This window comes from Lytechinus variegatus, chromosome 1 (genome assembly GCF_018143015.1).
Source record: "Lytechinus variegatus isolate NC3 chromosome 1, Lvar_3.0, whole genome shotgun sequence".
Taxonomy (NCBI): Eukaryota; Metazoa; Echinodermata; class Echinoidea; order Temnopleuroida; family Toxopneustidae; genus Lytechinus; species Lytechinus variegatus.
In genome coordinates, this window is record NC_054740.1 from 9,671,287 (window position 1) to 9,688,193 (window position 16,907).

The window sequence follows — 16,907 nt, forward strand, 5'->3', positions numbered from 1 at the left end:
TTTACATCCGATTTTGATGAATTTCCAGGGTTATGCTTGTTGAATTTCCCTTTTAAAATAACTTTTTGTTGGGATCGACGGACTTGTCCTTTAATTGCCCTGCATGAAGAAGGTACATTTGGAAACCCACACTAGCATAATGCTGTTCAGATAATAAACCCCTCAAAAAAAGTTTGGAAATATGTGTTTAGCCATTATTTTCTCCCAACTCCCGATTTTACGCAAGGCATATTTTACATCATTCAAACGATCATTTAATTCTCGTTAAAATGATACCATGCTTGTTATGGTCATGCCATCACGAATAGAGCAGGATTCAAAAGTGTTGGATGAGGTCTTAATTGAAAAGCTGCAAAACGAGCAAAGAATGTTTGGAAAGCTGAGTTTAACCACTTATTTCTCCCAACTCCCAATTTTACACAATGCATATTTGACATGTTTGATATCATTCAAACGATCATTTAATTCTCGTTAAAATGATACCATGCTTGTTATGGTCATGCCATCACGAATAGAGCAGGATTCAAAAGTGTTGGATGAGGTCTTAATTGAAAAGCTGCAAAACGAGCAGAAATAGTCATGAAGGGTCAATACAGAACATGATTCTTTTATCTGTGTCAATAGAGATGAAAATCCATTCAAATCAAGCCCCCGCTTCTTCTGTAGTGATGGTTCTGTGAGATGGTTTTAGTCGTGGTTTGAAATACCCATGCATATTTGTTTGTTATGTTCTTGCTTATGCAGAGGTGTGTTTGATTCCATGTTAATGTTGATGTTAAGGTGCATGAAATAATTAAAAGAAACCGCTGAGAAACCCACTCATCACCACTGAAAAAAGAACGCTGCCTTTCAATATCGAGTCATTTTGCAACTTTTGAATTTTGACCTTGCCCCACATTTCAAGGCACTGCACCTTCATGTGAACCATAATCATATCATGTAGGGTATCATTTTAAAGAAAATTAAATGTTCTATTCATTGCTATTAATTACACATTGATTTTTTCTTTACTAAAACCGAGGAGGGATTATCGATCAAAGTCAGATTTCTAACCTTTTTTTATAGTTTATATTGCCCCCAAATCATAGAACAAATGTAATTGTCTACATCACAGCATTTTCGACATTATTTTAATCCTACCCCAGTTATACAGTTCCGTGTTGCAGTATATGGGTTTCCTTTGTGTCTATTGTTTACGGCATGATTAAAAGAAATTAATTATCTTTTTGGGGGGTCTAAGCTATTAAGCTGAATTTCATTTGTTATGACAACACAAGATTAGATTTTCTTGAATTGCAAAATCCGGCTGACCCCATGGCTCCTTGTTGCTGCTCAGCTCTAGCTTTTAGGTCCACAAGTCAGCTATTTGTAGAGAACCACTGCTAAATAATTAAAAGGGTACTCCGCTCTGAAAAAAATATTAATATCTTGACCAAAAATAGTACAAATTACCTAGCAAAACGCTAAAAATTGTATCGAAATCAGATAACGAAATTATTGAATTTTAAAATTTGGCAATATTTTCTGAAAACAGTTATATGCGTATCGTCATGAATATTCATTAGGTAAGCTGACAATGTCATGTCCTCACTTATGCTAAATATACATGAAAATGATGAAATCACAATTATTTGATCTTTTTATAAATGTGTGTACGATACGCCTCCCTTGATTGTAACAAAATAAGTTGCAGCTATGAATACCTCATGCATGAAATCAGTTGTTATCAATTCGTTTCATTTTTTTATGGTGGATAAATTTTAATTATAATAAATTAACCCCCCCCCCAAAAAAAAAAAAAATGTTATTTTACGATCACCAGCTTGCTCATTGCATGTTCATGAGGTTATGCACAAAACTGTTTTTATACTGTTACTCAAAGCTTGGAAATATCATAATTATGTTATTCCTTGTCCAATTTTGATACAATTTTCAGTGCATTGTTTGTGTGATTTTTCTTTATCTGTTTATATCATATTATTTTCAGCCTGTATAAGGCACCCTTTTAAGAGGGGATCTTGTACCGGATCTTGTACACTGTTAAAAATTTAAACAACGCTTAAAGTTTAAATTCAAATATTTAATTATCAATAATTTGAGCATGGTTGTTTAAGATTTTAAACACTTGCTTAAACTGTTTAAACAACTACTGTGCGATTCACATAGTACACAGCGTTGTTTAAATTATTTTAACAGGTATAGTTTGGTAATTGCATTATCACTTCTGATTGCATTTGTCTTTTATCAACTAACGCTAGAACACACGCTCGAAAGTAATTACTCCTTTTTAAATTTTCTTTTTAACTCTTCATAGAACTTGAAGTCCATATGTGTGAGCATATCTCAGTTCCAGGACAAATTAGACACACGAATCCAAACGGACCAAAAAGTCCTCAGAATACAATATGTTTATTTGAAACTCTCCATCATCATTCAAATTATCTTTTCTGATCTTGAAAGACAAACTTACATTTTCTTCCTCTATGGTGAAAGGAGAAAATAACAGCCATTTACCGTTTTATACTCCATGGACGTCAAAAACGGTTACATGAATCAGTTTGTAAAACATAGACACTTTGTATTTCTATATGCAACGCGAGTTGAAAACCCTCGTCAGCCTCCTTGTTATCAGAATGTCTTGGAAATATATCGACATTATAATGGAACATCAAATTTAACACTCAGAGATTATAAAGCTGCAGGGGATATTTGTCACGTTAAAACACCATACTAAAATGAACAGATATATATTTCGAGATATGAAAAAGCATAGAATGTGATCTTCAAAACAATGATTCTGTGTATTTGACATAACATATATCCAAATGAGTGCTTTAGAAACAAGTTGAATATCAACTATATAATATATGTAAACATGGTGCAACTGTAAAAAAATATATATAAGTCTGATTAATAGTAAAATCTCTGAAAATATCAGAATTGTTAAGCGATGATTGAGTCCGCTTTCTATGTTCATGATTTGGAGACTCTACACATTTCTTTAATACTAGAAATGTCTTGAATGTGAAATGATTTTAAAAAATGTTAATTTTGTGCATAATTATAATCGTAATATACAATAGTACTTTAAAGATCCAAACATTTCACTTCTCTAACGCAAAGACGCATCTTGAGCCGCGCGGTACCCTGTTCCGATTTGGTAAGGAAGGAAGTACACTAAATAATTGAATAATATATAGCTACATTTCACCTGTATAAATTCTATCTTTGTAAAACACGAAGAGAAAATCTGAAAGACTGTATTCATGATCCATTCAAAGATATTTACAACATGAAAGATCAAAACGCAATCATATTTTTTATACAACCAAATAATTACAAATTTAAATCTATCATCATTTTAAGAGAAGTGAAAACGGCACAAATCTAAAAGAACAAGTATTAATTACATGTATTTGCATTAAGATTAATGTGAGCTGTATACTGCAATGTTTCAGCACATAGTTAGGGATTAACACTTGGGACATGTTGCACGTAAAATTGCGTTTAAATGATGGTGTAAACCTTTTCTTACTTTAAAATCATTATGATTATGTTTGAGTTGTGGTAAAACTCATCACTTTGAGCAATGCAAACCCTAAACTAAACATCACAAAGTGCGAAAGTAAAATCTATATGGAGCTTGAGATATTGCTTTTCCGAGGATTTGTTAAAAAAAAAAATCAAATTTCAAGTTCATCCAAATCAGTGATGTGTGACCCTTATTAAATAAACCCAAAGCAACCCTACCAAGATCTTGAATATCCCATTAGAAAAAAAATCAAAAAGCCCATCTAGACCACCCCCTCCCCTCCTCGGTGCTAAGACGAATGGGGGGAGGGGGCAAATACTATTCTTATTCAACCACATACTTTCCTAGGATAACCCTTTTTAGTAGTTTTAATAGAACTGGATGCGAATAAGATGAATGTATTAACGATAAACATACACATGATTATTTTAGAACCCATTCCCTATACAAACAAGAGAGGGGGGGGGGGGGAGATATTTCTAGACTGGTGACCCTTTTCTTGGTATAACAATACGGTTTACCCTAAATTGCCATTAGCAGTTATTAAAATATCAAGAAAGGTTCACGATATTCCTCATGGTCGTGGGAAATGGGGGCGCTGATTGCTGAAGCACCCCCAAATTTTCCCCCGGATTGCTGCGTGTGTTATTTTCCATAGGCATCACCCCCTAGAAATTTGGTAGGTAAATGATAAATGGCAAAAAAAATATAATAAAAATGAAGGATTATTTTTAGGGAAACCCTTTTTTGCTTGTCAAATTTCTGTGGACTGTAACCACCTTCGATTTAGATTGAATACCTTTTTTCTTATAAATTTTTTTTTGGACCGAAACCATTTTCATTTAGAATTGAAATTTATTTTGCTTATCAAATTCACTTAAGCACCCCACTAAAAAGTTGTTCCCAGTGCCCTGATATTCCTGCGTAAAGTCGTTCGTTACTAACGAAAACTCTATGAAGCACTCACCAGTTTATACACCAAATTCTAAACACTCTCATCTAAATTGACAGTTTGCTTATTAGGAATGATTTTTTTTCTTTTTTTCCGGGAGAGGGCTTTTATGATATATATTCAGGGACATTGCAAGAGATAATTATTAAAAAGAGTAGGATTTAGTTCGTAGGGGACATAAATCAAATTGCCATGTCAAACAAGGTATCGACTAAGTCAATGACGACAATCCGTTTTTTAAGAAAACTCGTAAAAGTGAATTATCTTATTTTTCAAATTACAATTATATAAAATAGTTAGTTAGAAGAGATATCATTGAATCTCTTATTCAGGGGCTGCGGAACGGTTTTGAAAGTGGGAGGGGGGGAGGGGCTGACCATCAAAACAAAATCACTGTCAGATGTTCAATTTTACGTTTTTGTACCAGATTTTGGACAAAAACTTGGGGGGGGGGGTCTGAAGCCAACACAGCCTTCCCCCCGTTCCCCGACCCCTGTTATTTGCAAACCGAAACCCGTTTTGTGAAAAAAAATTAAAAGCCGTGAACAAACTTCAATTTTAAGGTTTAGTGTTATGCTCGTTTGATTTTTCACGTTAGTAGACTCATTTTTTTTTTTACTTGACCTAAAACCAACATGATATTTACGAAATAATGACATCTATGCGATAGGTAAAAAAGTACTTTTTCTGCAGTTATGAAACTAATTATATACAGATAATGAATCCATATGTATTTGTATTAAAATATCTTCTTTTGTACAAGAAACATATATCATACCGAACATGAATACAAATATATCTTGCATTGCTTTCGAAAAACACTAAAATGTACGCTTTGATATAAGCCTTACAATCTTTATAACACACGTTTGTTAATAATAATACACAAGAATAAAAAAATCAAAACAGATCATTGAAAATATGGAACATAATTCTAGGTAATTCAAGAATTAATCACTAAGTATTTAGTAAATAAAATGCAGGTGTTTTTTTAGCATGACAATAGCACACAATTGCAAAGAATTTCAGGAGAATTCATCTGAGGGTTATTTCAGTATGATTCTGAATAATGTATACATCTTTTGCTGTGACCGGTGCTGTTGCCTACTATTGGTGACATAGATTTCTTTGCACGTAGGTAAGCAGTCATGTACTGAGATAAAACTTTGTTGAACATCAGTATAAACACATCAGTAAGTTGTAGACAATGAACATTCCGCGGCATGAATTCATTCCAGAAAGACTTTGCACTTGTGCATGCTGTTTCAACCCGGTGTTTCCATGAAATAATCTTAGTTAATTGAATTATAATCAGGAGGAGGGGTACCGTTTGAGGCGGTATCAGCCTCCCGCCCTTGTTCAGTTGGGACGTATCTTCCAGAGATGATGGAGACGACGCCATTTGTAGGTTCGTATTTGGCGGTGACGTCCGATTCCATGGCATAATCTCCAGTATACCCTTCGGGTATGCGGCCCCCTCGACCAGGAGGGAATGGCTTGTATCCATGAGCGATCCGGTCGACATTCAACGCTGGACCCCAGTCCCAAGTGGGCTTCATCAAGAATGATAAACGCTGCATGGACAAAGACGGATAGAGGAATTTCCTTGAATTCATTTGACATAATAAACAAGACATTTTAACCCTAAAAGGACTGTATTGAGAACGGGGGGGGGGGCATGGTAGCCCCTCCTTCTGATCTCGGCTGCCGTTCTCGCGATCGCATCGAAATTTGTCACGCACATTCTTTACCATATAAATTATGCCAGTATACAAAAAAAGTCTGAAAATAATTTTTTTTTTCATTACGAATAAAAAATGCAAATTTATTTGTGAAAATCATTATTTGCATATTTAACACCCAAGTTCACTTTTTTTTCCAGACGTCACCTTTGTGATCTAATTTAAAGGTTTCCACAAAGAAAGAAAACGAAAGTAACATTTTTCCACATTTATTTCTTTGTTTTTTAAAATTTTTTAATGTATTTCTTTTTTTCATCTTTTGTTTTCATTGTTTTTCAGTGGAAATCAAATTTCTCCTCTGGAAAATGTGCCCCCCCCCCTTTGGAAAATCCTGGATCCGCCCCTGCTTCTTGAAGCAATTGCTTTCCAGCGATTGCTTCAAGCACAATCAATAGCTAGCCAAGGAAAAGATCATGCTTCAGGAATTTCTAAATATGCATAACCCTTTGCTAGTGCTTGAACCCTTTTCTTGCCTACAGAAAGCAATTGCTAGTATAGCGGTTTGAACAATAGACGTCACGCTTGTGCGAACACGACTCAAAGAAAATGCAGGACTCGAACGCAAACGTGTCGCAGTGCAAATTACCGCTTCTTTCTTAGAACGTCTTTCCTCAGACGTGGTGTCAAACGAATTTCTTTATATATATCGGGATATATATATATATTTGGCATTTGATTTGCACTTATTAGGAAGGAAAGATGCATGTAGGCTACGGTACACCTTGGGGTTCTCTCTCAGATACATAACCATAAAAATGCGACCAAGAAAACGCCCAAGCTGCTCTGACGGAGCTTGAAAAAACCCAAGCAAGTGCTTAAACGCACGAGCGAAAAGCATACGCATTTTTTTAGCAACAGTTTAATCGTCAAGGATGTGCTAGCAGCCCGGGCTAGCAGTCTAGCCATTGCTTGAACTCAATAGCAAAATCATTTGCTCTCTTATTTCTATGCATACGGAATCGAGCAAAAGCCATGAAAAAGCCTAGAAAGGCAATTGCTACGTTTTATGCATCTAACCCATTGTCTAGTAAAACGTCATGCGGCGTCGTGATGCTTTACCCGTATGTCGCAAATTTGGGCTCAAAAGTTGCACGAGACTTCAAAGAATACAGACATATAATTTTGCGGCGCTAAGTTTGTGCTTTTCGAAATTATTGCGCGAAGCGTTCGGGGGGGGGGGGCATCATGCCCCCTAGTCCTTTCAGGGTTTAGTTAAAACTAATTATAATCCTTATTATTTTCAGGACCAACACTTGCCAAAAAAAGATACATGGTGTACCGTGAAACCTTCTACACTATTCTTCTTCGCCAGGGAAACCTTCAGAAGTTATAATTATTATCCTGCCTAAGTAAAAAAAATCTTAATTGCAGGATATGCATCGAGGCCAGAACAAACCCATTAACGGAAACCTGCATTGCCAATAGTACCACCCTTCAGAGTAACAACATTTTCTTCCGCTCTTTATTTAAACACAAGATGTATTATTTGAGAATGGATCGAGGCCTGTATGGCTGCATCATCAGCCTTTTGCTCTCCACCCTGACACTCCTTCAAAGATTGACAAGTTACAGGTCTAAGTTGGGCAAAAATCAACCTTAATAGTTCCGATCCCCAACCTGCGCCCCATCAAGATCTTTTTATTACTAACCCAAAATAAAATATAACTTTGAGATATTGTTTACAGACACCCTGTAGTTTAGCTATATTGTTATGTAATTCAGGTTAGGTAATGGTCGTTGTCATGATGTATGTATAGGATTCACAAAGTAAATCTAATACAACATTGAGATTGAGGGCGGTTGATTTTCTCCAAGGCTTTTCCCTGATTTTTGTTTGCCTTACCTTGAAGAAACTTCCTTCTGCCAGAAAGATCATCGCATAGACTGAGTATAGTGGAACAACCAGGAAAGATACGAAAGACATGATCCAACCAACGGCCTGAGCCCAGTCTGGGAATACGTAATCACCATAGTAAGCAGGCACGTAGAATACGAAGCCCAATATAACGATGAGCTATATAGAATAACAATTAAAGATAATAAAGGTAAAGCTGGATACATCATTAAGCACATATTGGCGTCTTGATCGAGAAGTGCCTTGTAACTCTTGACGTATCTGTGCTCAAAACCAAGAATAATTTCATTGCAGACCACTGTGTTATAACTTTAGATTCTGAATATCTGTATCACAATTAAAATTAATCTCTTGTTTACAATATAGCGATCTCCAAAGTCGTTGAAGGTCCAAAGTGACGTTTTCGCCGAATGGACATTCAGTTGTAATTAGACTTAGTGGCTGGTTCATGGCACTTTCATCCACATCAGAGGCTTGCTGCAAGTGTTAGGTAGAGAAGTCAGCTACTGAACAATTTGATGAATATTCTCACTCAGGATGGATATAGTCTTTGATATCGGAAACTTTTAACTTGGCTTATTCATGTATAGATCAGATAAATAAAGAGATTTAGAACTCTTGTCGGATGTGGCCAGACAATGAGTTCTGCCCAGTCGATAAATCTATACAGTATGTTATTGTAACAATGGACAAAGTGATAATTTTTTTTCTTACCATCATGGCTAGTGGTGAAAGAACAGCCCAACAGACCTGCCAATAAATGAAGACATCATAGCCAATCATGGCCCGGATGTCACTGACGAAACGTTTTAGACCTATACAAGAAAGAAATAATAAGAAACACATCAATTACCCACCCACTCTCCAATGCACATCAAATACCCGCATCATATGTCCACTCAATACCCCACACACTGGCATCAATTTCCCACCAATCTCCCACACACACCCGCATCATATGTCCACTCAATTCCCCCACACACTGGCATCAATTTCCCACCCACTCTCCCACACACACCCGCACCATATCAATTCCCCCACACACTGGCATCAATTTCCCACCAATCTCCCACACACACCCGCATCATATGTCCACTCAATTCCCCCACACACTGGCATCAATTTCCCACCCACTCTCCCACACACACCCGCACCATATCAATTCCCCCACACACTGGCACCAATTTCCCACCCACTCTCCCACACACATCCGTATCATATGCCCATTCAATATCCTACACATATTCCCATCAAATTCCCACCCATTCTCCCTTACGCATCTGCATCATGTTCCGATGCACTCATTCTACTACACACACTCGCATCACCCATTCTGTCTCCATCACACACTTGCATCATACACAAATTCACTCTCCTCCACACTCGTACTCGCAACACATACTCAAATTTCCCGCACAAACTCAGATCGATCGCCCAATTACTTCAACACACACACCCTCACCTTCACCCACATGCATCACTCACCCACACAAACTCTTATATCACCCAAACACAAAATATGGATATGACACTTTAACCATAACCCCCCCCCCCCCGAAAGGTGTGTGTGTGTGTATATATATATATATATGCTTACCATACATATAGCATAGTGACAGGGAATAGCAAGATGAAATGATGAATAACGAGAAATATGCTGAATACCAATCCATGAGAGTGAAAACGTACAAACCACCCTGTAAAAAAAACCAACACATAAAAAGAATAGAGAGTAGACCTATATACTCTGCAATAAGATATAATTCATGTTTATAATCATTATTTTCTTCATGTTTCAATAAATATTTAAATCTTATGTAATTTATCATGTTATTCATACTGATTCTACGTCCCCTACAAATTAGCTTGACAAATGGGGAGACTTGGAAATTATCAAAAGTATCCGGACATTATGGACTACCTAATTAAAGTAGTTGTTAAGAACTTGGAAGAAACGGGAGAACATATATAAATGATGTGGTGATTAATTTCACCTTCTGGAAATAATAATTTGGGGTATAGGTTCAGGAGCAGATTTTGTTTTTTAATCTGACTACACTTAAAATATCCAAATACAGGCCTTCTAAAGCTCTATCCTCTTGGCTATACCGACACTGGGTCACACAATAATTTTTTTTTTGTTACCGTATAAAAATCACTACAAAATACATTGCACAAGATATAAGTTTAATACAAATATATAAATACTAAAAAAGATACAGATGGATCACTCTATTCAGAGCCATTGATGTAATGGCTATGTTCTTCCTAGAGGTCCAGTAATTGATGACAACAACGATTATTTTACAGAATCCTATAATTTGTCATTGATAAAGGTTAGAAAACATATATAGCCTCGATCAATTACCTTCATACACATTGGTATACCACACAGGAACAGACAGACACACACACCCAAGGTGACAATCCATTTGTACTTCTTTCTCTTAGCAGGGCTGAGTTCATCTGAGATGGCTGTGATCAAAGCTTCAGACATGGCGAACTGATAAAAGGGATAATAATGATAATAGAAATAGTTTAGTTCAGTTAAAAATCATTACCAATACTATACTTCTACAACAACAACTACTGCTGCTAGTACTACTACTTCTTCTACTACTGCTACTTCTGCATGTACTTTCATTACTACTACTACTACTACTACTACTACTACTACCATCACCACCACCGCCACTACTACTTCTATTATTGCTATATTACAACTTTTACTTTTGTCATATTTATTACTACTTCTACAATTGTAATATCAAAACATTCATCATAGAGCTATAGCATGATTCGTCTATGTATGCCGGTAAGAAAAAAAAATGCTTCATTTTGACCAACAAATTTATAAAAAGTAAAAGAATATGCCCTATATCGAGGAAACTAATTGTAATGAGAAAAAGTTTAATGGGTCTCAAATATACTGGATGTGACTGTTGATAGATACAAGTCTTGTTTTGTACTTTCATTGCAGGGTCAGTCACATATTTCACGAGTAGTGAAATGTATTAGTCATTTATTACCTGACTATCCAGTCCAAGCGTGAGCAACATGAAGAAAAACAATATAGACCAGAGCTGAGGGACAGGTAGACGGGACAAGGCCTCAGGATACACCTTGAAGGCTAGTCCAGGACCTGATGTTGGAAAAAAGAGAGAACTGTTACAAGACTAGAAGAAAGCCCACTCGAATAGAAGCACGGAGAACTCATCGAATTTCAAGAAATCTTATTATTCTATTCTATCTTAAACAAAAAATATAATTTGTCTACGATTTCCCTGAACATGTTCGTAAATATTCTATTTTCCTCTATTTCCGTAAATCTTTCCAGCGCGGTGCCTATTGAAAATTGTTAAAGGATTGTAATTGAATTTTCACTTGGCATTTTAACACAAATTTTCTTTACCTTCTCATTATCATAATTGATCAGATAGAAGCTAGGATAATGATTCATTTTCTATTAAGGAAAATAGATGAATGAACAGGAGCGGTGCCAGAATATTTTGATAAAGGTATTATGGTTTACAAGTGACATATTTCTCTTTCTGCATTAAAAAGACTAAAGACATGGAGAATATTATATCGATGTATTACGCACCCCTCTCTTTCAATATTCCTCTTTTTCTTTTTCTCTTTTTTTATTTTTTAAAACTTATTTTCAGTACTTGAAATTACAGAGGTTAACCCTGCCTATAATTTTAGAGGTGTTACGGAAACGAAAACGAAAAACGGAAATGAAGACCGGATAAAGGAAGAATTTCGTAACTTTTCTGAATCAAATACAGGCAAGGACAATCAACCACTGGATCGTCATCATCTAATTGTTATTACAGCCTGTTTCGGTAATTGAATCGGGAGAATATTGATCTGTTTCTACATAAATCAGGATATGATGTTACAAACCACAGTACAATACTTCAACCAGTTTTTAAGTCGATGTATTTTACAATCGGAAAGGAATCTTCTCATTTATTATTAGTCATTAGTTATAACATTTTTATACCTAAGGCAAACCGTGATGGCACAATTTCCCCACAGATCTATAATCTTGCCACATTGTGCTTGTTTGGATTCCAACTCTGAATGATTTAACCAAAAATAAGGTGTAAATAACAGTTTGCAAATGTTGTTAAGTGTAACCCAAAGTTAATTTCCCACATGCCAATCAACACTTTCCAATTTCTAAGTTCTTTTAAGTATCATATTCACTGACCTGTTCCCCCATTCAACCAAACATGACAACCTAACTTGTTCCAGTAGCCAATCAGATATTACCATTGAAACTTTTATATTCCGCTAGACAATCAGCGATCGATATTGATACTTTCTTTTGGTTTCTTTTCGTGAGTGCCCTCTGCTCTGATGAGTCCTACACCACAAAACCTCAATCTACATTTTATGCGTCAATACCAGTTTAGCGAACTCTGCCAACAACATCATTATTTATTCAAATATTATATGGCACGACATGTTAAGATGACTTGGCATGAACAAATACCATGTTCTTTTGTTTGTTTTTCAGTTCATCAAAGTTTAGATCTGGTGAGTGCTTCATAAGGCTGTTCGCAAGTTACGAAAGACTTCACGAACGGGTGATAACCCTTTCCCGTGGTACATGCCATATCTCTATGTAGCGGACGAACACCTAAGAACAGTTTCCAATCGTTCTAAAGTCGTGTGTAAACTTGACGAAAAACTTCGTATGGAACGCCCGCCTGGCTAGATTCTTACCAGATGCGACCACGTCCTCGACTTCTAGCCCGCTGTCGACAGCCATGAAACCCAAGACGGAGAAGATGACGAAACCAGCAAATATACTTGTCCCGCAGTTGATACAAGCCACCATCATGGCATCCCTAAAATTGAACATAAAAATATTTTGTAATGTTCATCGTTCAATGATCCATTGAACTTTCTCGCTTGTCCATTTGCGATACATCTGAGGAGTATGTTTTCATAATACATGTAATGATCTTATCTATATTGAAATATTTTATCAGTCTATTCGTTTTATGTTTGAGTTGGGGCGGAGCATCTTAGATCATAGTCCCCAATCTTTTTTGAGATGTTGAATGAGTATACAAAATGTCGCGTAAAAATAATCGAAAATGTATGATTTTAACTATAAAAATAGACTGCTGTCCTAATGAAATATAGAAGTGATAGATGAAAATGTGGCCGTTTGAGTTAAGATCGTGGGGCGGGGTAACCCCCAGAAAATAAACGACTGGGCCTCCCACTCCCTCTCCGAGATTGCTACCTATGATCAGCCAAATTATATTGTCCTTCAGTATTTCATGTCGACCATATAAAGTTAAACCATAATCCTTGGGATTATATTATGGGTTCAATAAAGTTGAGAATATAGGCCTAATGGGCCATATACTTTATTTATCAATATTTCCCGATTCATCTAGCAAAATACTTTACACTGTGTTTATAAGGTCAAAAGAATTATTCTCCCATCCATTGCGATGCAACTTTCATCTAATCTCATCATAAAATCAAATTTTCCACATAAAAAAAGTTTTCTGTTGAGATGAAAATTAACTTAGTCGAGTATTAAACAGGTCAAGTGCACTACCAACTAAGATTCGTGTGAAAATCTTTCAATAATACGAACCTATAACAGTTGTTCTTGTACTTGTTGTAGCTGGCAAAGGTGATAAGACTTCCGAATGACATTCCCAGTGAATAGAATATCTGGTTTGCAGCATCCTTCCATGGCTGTAAGGGAAATGGTAAAAAATATTTCCCGATATTAATGGTGGCATCGGTGGGATGAACTTTATATTACTGTAGTGTATTATCTCTTCCAACCTTGTGGTATACCTTTACGGAAACTCCTGAACCAAACTCTTTGAAACCTTTTTCATCATACATCATCACAATTAACATCGTAATTACAAATCTTCAATAGGTAATGTATTATATTAACCACCATCACCACACGCCACTACAGGAGCTGGACAAAACCACCGTTTCTCAAATTTTATTCAAGTTCTTGATTAGAATCTTGAATATATAATCAACAATGATCTTTATAAACTCCTTAAAATGAAATCTAATTATACATTTCTTACTAACCTCTGGGCTCGCTAGTCTCTCAAACTTTGGTGTGATGTAGAAAAGGATTCCTTTACTAGCACCACGGAGAGTGACGCCACGGATGAGAAGAATAAAGAGAACCACGTAGGGAAAGGTAGCCGTGAAATACACCACCTGTTCCAAATAGAGGACAAGACAGTGGTTTGACATTCTAGCAAGATTATGGCAAGATTTTCACCCCTTCCAATTTGAAAATATTCAGTGAATCCGCCAATAATTATGGAGTACATAAATCCCTAAGAGTCAAGGTCTCGGCATGACTGTACGTAAGCAGGATTTTTTCCATTACAGGGGCCAAGAAAAATGGAGAGCATATATTAACCAAGCGTAGAGTGGAAGGATACGGTGCAGGGAGGGGGGGGGGTAGGTATTCACTATTGTGACAGGGTTTTTATAAAATATATTTTCATTTGTTAATCAATTAATTATTACTATTATTATTATTATCGTCATTGTCATCATCATCTTTGTTATCATCATTATCTTTATCATCACTATTTTCATTATTATTATCATTATCATTGGTGGGTCTTCCTTTTTTTTTTGGGGGGGGGCGCTCCTCTGCCTGGCACGGTCATGGATACAAATTACAGACCTTTCCTGCTGATTTGACTCCCTTGATGATGCAAAGATAGACGATGATCCAAGCTCCTAGAAAAGCTCCGAATACATCCCAGTTCATTGTGCCCATATCATCAATCCCATCTGTTAGCCGATGAACACGGTATCTGAAATTAAATTTGAAAAAAAAAATCAAGAAAAGTCAAGATCTGACGAACCCATGTAAATCATGATTCAGATTCAGATTCAGATATTTTTATTGTCCAATTGCAATCAAGTACAAATGGAAATTCAATTTCTTCGCACAAAATAACTTAGAATATTACATGATACACACAGAAGATTACACGATACATATAATAAACATTATACAAATTAACAAACAAAGATAAGAGAAAGTAAGATAAAGGCAGTGGGGTAACATAATTTCAAGTACGGCTATTAAATGCACGAATTGAAACTGGAACAAAAGAATTTACGAAGCGTGAGGTTCTGCCGGGAAGGGATCTCAGACGTTTGCCTGACCTCATCAAATTATAATATTTATGAAGGGCATGTTTCTCATTGGTAAGGATCTCTTTGGCTTTTTCAAGGACTCTACCTTCATTCTCGTCTACAAAGCACCCCTTTTCTTTTGTTATTTTAGAGGCTTGCTTTTCAACTCTTTCTAGTTTCAGTATGTCCTCTTTCCTACTTGCATGTATCCAAACAATTGAATTAAAAAGAAGTGCACTTTCCACCATTATTATCATTATAATGATAACTGTATATATATATATATATATATATTAAGTTGATCACAACTTGAAACATCTAATTGCACTCTGACAAAGTCTTTAGAAGGTCAAGAAGATCAGGGGTTACATTTTTGGACAAAAAAAATAGATGGTTACTTTAAACATGTATCTGAAGGTATATTTAATGGTAGATGTTTAAATAGCTCTTTAAGCTTACTTGTATCAAATCCTGTAATTTTGGATCGTATACAATTTTGGTCATTTGCTGACGACAGTGTTTATTGTCATTTGGGGTTCTTAATTTAAGCGTAAAGCTAGGGTTACACCGGAACCGCATCGGCAGCCAAACCATCCGAATACACCGAAAATCCAAATGCGAGAAAATTAGGAGGGATTTGGCTCGGTTTTGAATATTCAAAACCAGCCATATACCCTCCAAAATACTCCCGAATGTGACCAAAACAAATTTAAATCCTGCCACACTTGGGTGTATTTGGATTACATTTGGTTGGATAAGTTTAGGCATTCGAATTATTCTGGGCAATTCGGACATATATCATTCGGGGCGTAGCGCTCCAACTTCGGTGCCTTTGGCCATATTCGTTTAACGATTCGGGTCAACATTCGGGTCGTCATTCGGCTCGATTCTGGGCACTATTTTTTTCGGGTTAAGTCAGCGATCGATTGTGCGCTGAATCGGGACCTGTTTCGGACCCATTCTTCTTTATTAGGGGAGCTCCCTGATTCAGAGACGAATAAGTTCCGAATCTACCGAAACCATCCGAATCAGGCCGGATCAGGCAGAATCAGTCCGAACTTATTCGGTTTGGTGTAATCCTGGCTAAACACAGACCAAATAAGTCTCAGCTTGTTGCGAAACAAAGTATCCAAGATTTCTCCTTGACAAAAAAAAATGGTTGACGCGGTGACTGAGGCGTAATTTCTAGGAGAGAAAATTGAGATGTTTCCAAGTTAGTTGTCAATGAATTTGCTTGGAAGACATGGGTACATCTCTGTGACTTCTCCTTAGATGACTAAAAAAAAAAAAGAATTATTTGAGAATCCATTTAGAGTCGTGTCAGAAATGTCGCGGAGACGTTTCTGTAACTATCATAATCTTGAGTAGTATAAAGCTAGTCGCAGACACATTTCAAACAGTGTGAGATAACCCCTTAATTTTGAATTATTTCAGAAAGTTTGAAGGCGAAGAGTTTCTAATATCCGCAGCGCCAGGTAGCAGCAGGACCGTCACATTTGCCTCATGAATATTCTGCACGACTCGGGTATAATCTTTGGTTTGCAGTCGGTGATAGGTCATCTTTGTATTGAAGAAAACCATTCAGTCAAGGAGATTAAAATATTTACTATTTTAATTAGTTGAAGGGTTTTGGAGAGGGTGACGAGGAAACTGAAT

The 16,907-nt window shown here is 36.3% G+C and overlaps 1 protein-coding gene across 1 annotated transcript in view; it reads right to left on the reverse strand.

The window, feature by feature from the left end:
* Window positions 1-2,393: 2,393 nt before the first annotated feature.
* Window positions 2,394-16,907, reverse strand: part of LOC121424023 (sodium- and chloride-dependent glycine transporter 1-like) — a 34,526-nt gene continuing 20,012 nt past the window's right edge. The window contains exons 5-14 of the mRNA XM_041619634.1: window positions 14,791-14,923; window positions 14,175-14,309; window positions 13,711-13,814; window positions 12,819-12,943; window positions 11,111-11,223; window positions 10,450-10,584; window positions 9,679-9,778; window positions 8,796-8,896; window positions 8,070-8,240; window positions 2,394-6,058 (exon numbers count right to left, since the gene is read on the reverse strand). Of these exons, the coding sequence (XP_041475568.1) occupies window positions 5,777-6,058; window positions 8,070-8,240; window positions 8,796-8,896; window positions 9,679-9,778; window positions 10,450-10,584; window positions 11,111-11,223; window positions 12,819-12,943; window positions 13,711-13,814; window positions 14,175-14,309; window positions 14,791-14,923 (1,399 nt within the window). The 3' untranslated portion in view covers window positions 2,394-5,776. The remainder of the gene's footprint in view (window positions 6,059-8,069; window positions 8,241-8,795; window positions 8,897-9,678; window positions 9,779-10,449; window positions 10,585-11,110; window positions 11,224-12,818; window positions 12,944-13,710; window positions 13,815-14,174; window positions 14,310-14,790; window positions 14,924-16,907) is intronic.